Below are 9268 nucleotides of genomic sequence, written 5' to 3'. Positions count from 1 at the left end.
GGGGGGGGGGGGGGGGTGTCTGGTGAAGGGCAGTAATAAGTGGGTAAACCATTGCAGACCTGGAAAGTGGGTTGAGCCATGTTTTTAAAATGTGCCTCAACCTACTACAAACTGACCTAAAACACAACATCCTCAATGTCTGAGGTCTAAGGACCTCAAATAATATATCAAAAATATCAAATAATTAAATAAAATTCTTTCAATGTTACTTCCACAAATTATTTTGAGTATTTTACTTTAATGTAAAGAAAAAAAATCAACAACAAACAGGTGCAAAAGAAAATTTTATAATCCAGATTTCTGTCTACAAATTTACAAGCCATACAGAGATGACATCGGACTTGTGTTTCTAGAAGCACAGAGGGTATAACCCAGCTCCTGGAAGTTCAAATGTGATGTGATGTGTAGGTGTGGTGGTTTAAATATGTGGTTTTATCGATGAACCAGGCTTATGGTGTACCAAAATGCAAAAATGTGTCAAATCCTGTGAAATTAGCTCTTAGAACTAAGGTTTGGTATTTAGTAGAAAATGCCTTTACTAATACCTCCAGTAATAGTAAAGTAAGCTTTTGCCAACTGCCTGTATTACCAACCCAGACACGCACATTATCATACTGTACATTAACTATCTTTGTCCACAAAAATCTGATGAAAGGATGCTCAGTATAAAATATTACACACAACACCAGGAACATGGAGCTTAGTCATGGCTACATATCCAGAATGTTTTATATTCTGAGCACTACAATATATGATACATTTATAATAAAGCAACAAAATGCAATAAGAACTTTATTTAGAATGTTCCAAACAGGGAATGGTTAGATCTACCGATGAAAGCTCGCAAGGACAGTTCATAAACAAACAGCAAGCTCAAACTCCAACAGAATATTTTTATCGTCAACTCCCCACTGATCCTGAGGCCTGAACAAGATGTGTTGCATCAATATTCAAGTTCAACATGCTACTTCTTTCTTCTGTGACTCATGTCAGTTTACTGAGACTTGGCCTGTTTGTCCAAAGAAAGAAAAGACCAAGGTTTTCTCACTGTATGCCGCTGCATGAGGAAAACTAAGTCTCAGGAATAAGAGCAAAGGTTCACATGTACCAAAGTGCCATCCTGAGAACTGTGGTATAATAAACCAGTACAGAACTAAGACGTTGGCTGAAGAGATTCAGTTCATAAAAGCATTAGAAAATAGTATAACTTTATTCTGCTGCGTCACAACAGCCAAATATAACTTGAAGGGGGGGGTCATGTATAAAGAAATGTGCACATCTGTAAAGTTATTACCATTTCATTATGCAAATATCAGAACTTTAACAATTAACACTGAAAATTAAGTGCAAATATAAAATGATGCATTATTATAATGACCCTGGTTGGTACATATTCATGGACCAAATCCATCAAAAATTTTCATACAGTGAAACTTATTATAGTCAAAGCCTTATCGGTTCGGCAGAAACATACAAATTGTGCAAAATTACTGAAATATAATGACATTCATTCTTGGATCCATTTGAACAGTGGGGTCCAGTAGAAACATAGATTCAGTACAGAATGTTTATTTCCGCAATGAAACAAATCAAAATTAGAAAAAATTCTTCCAAAATATTATGTCAGTGCAAAAACAAACTTAAGAATCATTAAGGTGTTTTCTGTAGCGATAATAAATACCAAATAATTCATAACATTAACAATAAAGCCTGGTAATATTTTATATTTTCTTGCAGTCAACAAATCCATTAAAATGCCAAAAATCAGGAATTAATTTAGGAAACTACTGTTGTAGAGATGTTTCTCCAATAAACACTGTAGTTGATTTCATGCGAAACACACCAACCTGCTGCTGCAAACACTTAATACAAACAAAAAGAGCTTTAGTTGTCAGCTGTCAAAAATCATTTAAATGCTTAGAGCCTTTTAGGGAGACATAGAAAGAATAGAGAATCCGGTGACTGATGAGTGCATTGTTACTTTGGTCTTTAAAGGATTTGCTGCACAGAAAAAAAAGCAAAATATAGCATATCACCAGATGTTACTTCTTATTACATGTCAAAGATATAGTTTCACATCCTGTTGCACATTTGGTGATTTAATGAAATCATATTCTCCCTCAAAGTGAAGAAAACCCTAAACACCAAATACAGTACAAATAAAGCCCAGAAAGCCATAATCTGCCCCTATCTTACATTTTATCTGAACCTAATAATTTTTCCATTTAAAAGAAAAACATTTTTTCATGAATTTCCAACATCTTTGTTTGCACTTGAGGGGTCTGATTCCATATTAACATCCTCTGACTCCTTGCCATTTGTCTTTTCATCCACACAAGTGTTGGTGCTCGTCAGTGACCCATTTGCTGCAGACACATTTTCCTGAGAAGCGTCTTCCTTCTCCTCTTTTTCTGCCACTTGATCAAATTCAGTCCGTGGGATTTTTTCCCCCTTCCCCAAATGTGAGCCACTTGGCTCAGGTAGGCTTGTTTGACGAGTGCCTTTATTAGCATCGGCGTTTTCCTCCACGTGCGCACTGGCTGAGTCTCCAGCAGAGCCATTGCTTATTGGCACTGAATCGTCTCTCTTCTTCTTCGGTGGCTTTTCAGTGTCTATGTCTTCATCTGTTTGCATATTACTGTCTGGTTCCTGCGTGACATTATTTGAATAATTAGTTAAGTTCTGCTGACTGTCTGCATTGGTCTCAGTTTTTGTCAAAGATGTGTCAGAACTCGGTGACTGATCCATTTCATCATCATCATCATCATCTGCAGAGTAATTACCATTCCCCACAATTTCATTACTAGACTCAGTTGGTTCGTTTCCATTGACAGTGTCAGCATCTGGTTTAGGTTCAGAAGATTCTTCAGACAGCTTGTTTTTCTCTTTACTTGGTGTTTTATCAGGTCCTTTCTGAGGCTTTGTAGTGTCATCCAGTCCATCCTGTTTGTGTTGCATGACTGCTTCTCCATCTTTGCCTTTACCCTGGGAACACACGTCATCTTTTCCTTCCCCATTCCCAACAGCATCAAGTTTTTTCTCTGCCTTTTTAATCTGTTTCTGAATCTTTCTGGGACACCACACAAACTTATCCTTTGGCTCAAAATTAAGGTAGGCAAAGCGTACGAGCTCTTGACGTTTCGACTTGTCCAGTACAGCAAACAGGAAGTAGTCGAGCACACTGCGTTTAACAGTGCTGAGGGTCTTCTTGACCAGAGTCTCTTCTAGAAAAAAGCGCACAAGTGGAGCTTGATAGTGCTCAAACCCCAGTTCACCAAGGCTCTTCAGGATGCGTGTGATGCGTAGGTTGTTGTGCATATTTCTGCAAGACATGAGACCCTTGATGAAAAAACAAGAAACTAAGTCTGGATTTCAAGAATTATGTGAGAAAACTCAATATTTACCGCTCCAGGTTTCCAAAGCGCTCTTTCCAATTTTCTGCACGCTTGACCTCACCAGTGTCTCTGTTCACCAAACGGATCCCATAAAAGCCCAACATTAGTTCATAGGCCTCAATTAGCCTCTTTTTGGCATCTTCATTCTTCTTAAAGGCCTGAAGAACATTTACATCAGGGACAAAAACATCAGAAAAAATATAAAACAAATTTGAGGACAGTTTTATTATCACAGCTTTTATGATGTTAGTCTCTTCTTAGTGGGAAGGATGAAACTGTTCTAAATGTTTCTGCAGTTGATGCTTTTGGAAACGCACAAAAAATGCTTGGGTTGAATTCTTATTACATAAATTCACTGGGCATGGTTAAACTAAACATTTTTTGTAAATTCTTGCCATAATTCTGAGAACAAGATAGTAGAAAAGTAACAGAAAATAATCCCTGCAGTAGAACAGTCCAATGTGTTCAACGTGAAACTGGACGACAAAAGGTTTCATTACCCTAGCACCAACAGAAAGTTTTTTACTAGTACTTTACTCAATATTTCCAGGTGCCAGTCAACCTATAGACAATATAATTTTTGTTACAGTAGTTATGAAGTACTTGTTTGCTATTAAACCTTTACCTCAATTTCCTTTTTAGTGAGTTCTGAGGCCATGTAATTAACCCCTGGTTCTCGCAGTGGAAACAACCTAAAAGATAAAGATGTTCAAGCAACACAAATTTAATGAATGTCTGAAACTATGACAGAAAACTGTTTTGTATCAGTTAGACAGATACCTAGAAAGCTAATAGCAAGTGAGTCTCTGTGTTTTGAAAAAAACAAAACACACAATATAATCTGCATTGCATATCATATTACAAACTATGCATATTTGAGCAAATAATTTGTCAAAAGTAAATCTAGAAATTGCCTGAGTGATCAACCATATGCACATGTCACAACTGCACTTCCTTTTCTATTTTGCAGCAGGAGTTGCATTTACTTTTCTCCCCAAATGTATTAGATAGGTATGGTATTAAGCCCATGTTACGTCGAACCTGCAAACAAGTGATTATACTATTTAATACATTGTACATAGGGGCTAGAGAAGGTGTGTGTTAATCATGATGCCAAAAAAAAATTGGAACAGCAAATGAACACAAAACATTTATTAACGATACGTACCATTGAATATATGAGTGAACTCTTTCTAGTCGTTTGTAATCATTTTTCCAATCCTTGAGAAATGAGTCAATGTAGACGTCTGTTCCAAAGAAGACACAAAGCAGAGTTTTACCACGCACGCAAACACACGCACACACAAAGGCTTCTTGTAAAAACAATGAGGTGTATATTACCATCCGGAGCTGATGGGAATTTATTCAGATAAAACTGCAAATTGTTCATTTTATCTTCAGAGCACTCATCATCTGCAAGATTCTGTAACAACAACAACATCAAAAATCATTATTGCATCGACCCCCACTGTGACGGAAACGATCTTTGTCTGCTGCAGTGCATAGTTAGTACTTACTGGATATCCTCTCCTGTAGTTCTGCATGTCCTTTGCTGCCCTCACATTTCTGGGCGTGTGGTGCCACTGCAAATAAAAGTGAAAGTGAAAATAACCTGCCTCGGGTTAATTTCTGTTGGAATAACCATGAGCGTGACATTAATCGGCCGATCAGTGTTACTTTAACGCAACAAGTCGCCGTGCGGTTGTAACGATACTCTCTCCAATGGCAGCAAAAGGAAGACATAACGTTAACGTTATACAAGTTGACGTAAGGCTAAGCTAATCAAAATCCCTTTCCAACAAATTAGCCTAACACTTCATTGTAGCGTTTCGTTTTAGCTTCGCTTCGCAGAGTATTAACTATAAGCGCAACGAATAGCCTAACATATATTGCTGAACGTTACGCCAGCGACTTATATCCGCTTAAAAGTGGGATATAATAAGTGGCTAACTGTTAGCTTAGCTAGTTAGGAAGCCTGCAGCAGCGAAGCATTAAGCTAACAGTCATGGCAGCAGTACAAACCTCTAGCCGGGTGCGAACGCAATGAATTAGAAAGCAAAATAAACCCAGTCACCACAGTATTTAGGCTGGTTATAGCCTGGCTGAGCATTAAAGCATGTAATTACCAAAGTCCAGCTGGATTTGTTTTTGTCTTGGCTTGACCGACGGCTTTGGCTCTCTCCGGCCGGGTCGTCTCCATCACTCTCTGTGTCCCAGGTCGAGTCGTACTCACACACACAGTCGTCCTCCATTACTAAAACCACTTATATTCCTAGCTAAAGCTCAATAAACGTGTAAGCGAGCTAAGCCGAGTAAACGGACATGAGGCAAGTTACACTCGCATGTCCAGGTTAGACGGGGAGAGCCCTGAACGTTCGTATTCCCACTCCACCATCGCCAGACAGCGGCACCGTTGGCGGCTGCAGTGCAAATGATGCTTTCAAAGACGCCTCTTTGCTAGTATTTATTACCACATATCTTGACACACGTTTTTTGTTTTTCCCGTGTTAATACATCAACTTTTCAAAAATAGACTTACTTGTGGGCGACTATCACGCTTGACAACACATGTGCTTGAGCGCATGCTTTAAGCAATTGCCGTGGTCCTACAGTTTGTCAGGTTGAGGGAGGGAGGAACCATTTGACACTTGAGCTCGAAAAACGTTTCTGTCGTGTTTGTCTATGCAATGTTATTAGATAACAGTTACCGTAAGTGTTATTTCATTTACTGTTTTAACAAACATATGTTAATTTAATGAGCGCTTTCTCATACACTTAAACGTCCGACAGAACCTGAAGCCAGCACAGCTCGCACCGTAAACAGGCTGTCATGAGAGACTGTCTACCAAAAGAAAAACCCAAAGGGTTTACAAAAGCCAACGATAATAGTACTACTGTCTGTTTACATAAAAAAATAACGCACACACACACACACACACACACACACACACACACACACACACACACACACACACACACACACACATATATATATAAACTCCGCTTTCCAAGCTCGGGTCCTCTACCAGAGGCCAAGGAGCTTGAGGGTTCTGCGCAGTATCCTTGCTGTTCCTAGGACTGCACTTTTCTGGACTGAGATGTTGGATGTATTTCCAGGGATCTGTTGTAGCCACTCCTCCAGTTTGGGGGTCACTCCGATCACCACAGGGGCACCACTGTGGCCTTCACCTTCCAAGCCTTCTCCAGTTCTTCTCTGAGCCCTTGGTATTGGTATTTTTATACATATAAAAGTATATATACCACTCTATTCTCACCCTCCGCGGGTGGTCTCATCCACTTTCCAAGCTCGGGTCCTCTACCAGAGGCCAGGGAGCTTGAGGGTTCTGCGCAGTATCCTTGCTGTTCCTAGGACTGCACTTTTCTGGACTGAGATGTCGGATGTTTTTCCAGGGATCTGTTGTAGCCACTGCTCCAGTTTGGGGGTCACAGCCCCTAGTGCTCCGATCACCACAGGCACCACTGTGGCCTTCACCTTCCAAGCCTTCTCCAGTTCTTCTCTGAGCCCTTGGTATTTCTCTAGTTTCTCATGTTCCTTTTTCCTGATGTTGCCATCGCTTGGTATTGCCACATCCACCACTACGGCTTTCCTCTGCTCTTTATCCACCACCACAATGTCTGGTTGGTTCGCCATTACCATTCTGTCTGTCTGTATCTGGAAGTCCCACAGGATCTTGGCTCGCTCGTTCTCTACCACCTTGGGAGGTGTTTCCCACTTTGACCTTGGGGTTTCCAGTCCATACTCTGCGCAGATGTTCCTGTATACTATGCCAGCCACTTGGTTATGGCGTTCCATGTATGCTTTGCCTGCCAGCATCTTACACCCTGCAGTTATGTGCTGGACCGTCTCTGGGGCCTCTTTGCACAGTCTACACCTTGGGTCTTGTCTGGTGTGGTAGATCTGGGCCTCTATGGCTCTGATGCTCAGGGCCTGCTCCTGTACGGCCAGGATGAGTGCCTCTGTGCTGTCCTTCAGCCCAGCCCTTTCAAGCCATTGGTAGGATTTGTTGAGATCAGCCACTTCAGTTATGTTTCGGTGGTACATCCCCCGTGTAAGGGCTTGTCCTCCTCCCATGATGGTCCCTCTTCCAGCATCTCATCCTCTGTTCTCCACTGCCTGAGACATTCAATCAGCACGTCATCTGTCGGGGCCTTATCCTTGATGTACTTATGGATCTTGGATGTTTCATCCTGGATAGTGGCTCTCACGCTCACTAGTCCTCGGCCTCTTTCTTTGCGGCTAGTGTACAGTCTCAGGGTGCTGGATTTGGGGTGGAACCCCGTACTTTTTAACGATTTACTATATATATATATATATATATATATATATATATATATATATATATATATATATATATATATATATATATATATATATATATATATATATATATATATATATATATATATATATATATAAAAAAAATATAGTAAATCGTTAAAAAGTACGGTTTCTTTGATAATAGTGCATAAAACCTGAGCATTAAGGATGTTTCAGAAACCAGTATAACATAAAGGCCAAAATTTACCATTATTGGGCTAGATTAATGTTTTGATTTTAGAAATTATTTAACATAAAGTTTCTATTTAGCTGGACTCGTTGGCAGTCAGCCCCATGTCCATCTCTAACTAGATTATTAATATGCCTTCTTACTTCAATTCAAAAAAAGATTCAAATTTTAAGTCTACTGCAAATTTTATCTGCCTATACTGTACCTTAAATGATCAACTTGCCCTAAGTAGCGTAATAGGCAGTTTCATCATAATGCCAGCTAGTCAAGTCTTCATCCGTTCCATCTTGCATGATACATGATAGCCAGAGCCACATACGTAAGAAGAGAGTAATTATTTTGTGTGTCATTATAGTCGTATTGTGGCTGTTTTACTTTGTTGATATTTTTTACTTACACTTATATTCGTGTGTCTTAATACATATATATTGTCTAGTTTAACAAACATTACTTTTTTTTATTATTGTTCATTTTTGGATTTTTAAAGTAATATTGTATGAAATAATTCTTGTTTTGTCTTATTTCTGCTCCTCTTTTACCTGTAAAACTTGCTGATGATGCTTTGTTTTTTCAGCAGACAAATAACAAAAAATAATAACGTTCAAATAGAAGCGCTTATATATTATAAGTCCAAGTCAGTGGTTATATCAGAACTTCAAAGCCTCCTTAAACCCAATCGGCATGCCTTGCCCTCATATTTATTGTACTGTACATCTGAACTATCGTGCCCCAGGCAAATATCAGTGCTTTACAAGGTAATACTATGTGTAAGTGGACCTTGGCATTAATTGGCCTGATACATTTCTATATGTGAGCATTTCACTATTACAATGTAAAAATAGCATCATGTATTATCACAGGGGATTGAGTGTTGGATGGCCGCTGGTGTGGGTTTCTATTTTTGGTCTCAGTTACTGTGGAAACCAGAGTGCTCTGCAGGCATCCAGTGTTTGCTGATGCTATTTAGTGTCTCTGCTTCATAAAACTGATTCCCTTTTGCCGTATTCCTGCCGTGTCTGAGCTCAGTAAGGATACATTTTTTTTTACTGTAATCGTGAACAATCAGACTATCTATCTGCCTGTAGGAGATTTCACAGTAATTTCAAGCTCACACCTGAAGCCACTCTTCACAATGTCAGATTCAAATTTTTGTATTTTTTGTAATGTAATGTACAGTAATACTTAAATGTACAGTACAGTATAAGACACAGGACATTGGTAGACAGATATGATGATGTGCTTTAGGAAACAAACAAGACATGGTGTTTATAAGGTGTGTGATATTGTGGTTGTGACAAGGTGTTCATCAAGAGTCACACAATATCTGCCTAATGTCATGATCCA

At 39.3% G+C, this 9268-nt stretch overlaps 1 protein-coding gene across 1 annotated transcript; it reads right to left on the bottom strand.

Moving 5' to 3' along the window:
• Positions 1-779: 779 nt before the first annotated feature.
• ogfr (opioid growth factor receptor) lies at positions 780-5814 on the bottom strand. The gene is made up of 7 exons (XM_029157094.3): positions 5522-5814; positions 4913-4978; positions 4737-4818; positions 4564-4642; positions 4021-4087; positions 3405-3553; positions 780-3322 (listed from the first exon to the last, which is right to left on the bottom strand). Exons 1-7 carry the CDS (start codon positions 5645-5647, stop codon positions 2245-2247), a joined length of 1647 nt encoding a protein of 548 aa, XP_029012927.1. The 5' UTR covers positions 5648-5814; the 3' UTR covers positions 780-2244.
• Positions 5815-9268: the final 3454 nt, after the last annotated feature.

This window comes from Betta splendens, chromosome 7 (genome assembly GCF_900634795.4).
Source record: "Betta splendens chromosome 7, fBetSpl5.4, whole genome shotgun sequence".
In the NCBI taxonomy this organism is placed as follows: domain Eukaryota; kingdom Metazoa; phylum Chordata; class Actinopteri; order Anabantiformes; family Osphronemidae; genus Betta; species Betta splendens.
This window is presented reverse-complemented; position numbering and strand designations above follow the sequence as displayed.

What these genes read in the sequence shown, in the direction of transcription:
- ogfr (XM_029157094.3), bottom strand. Translation starts at nt 5,647, where the DNA reads ATGGAGGACGACTGTGTGTGTGAGTACGACTCGACCTGGGACACAGAG. An exon ending in ATTCCCATCAGCTCCGGATG is followed by an intron (nt 4,643 to 4,736) that starts GTAATATACACC and finishes TCTTTGGAACAG; the next exon opens with ACGTCTACATTGACTCATTT. An exon ending in CGCTTTGGAAACCTGGAGCG is followed by an intron (nt 3,323 to 3,404) that starts GTAAATATTGAG and finishes CATGTCTTGCAG; the next exon opens with AAATATGCACAACAACCTAC.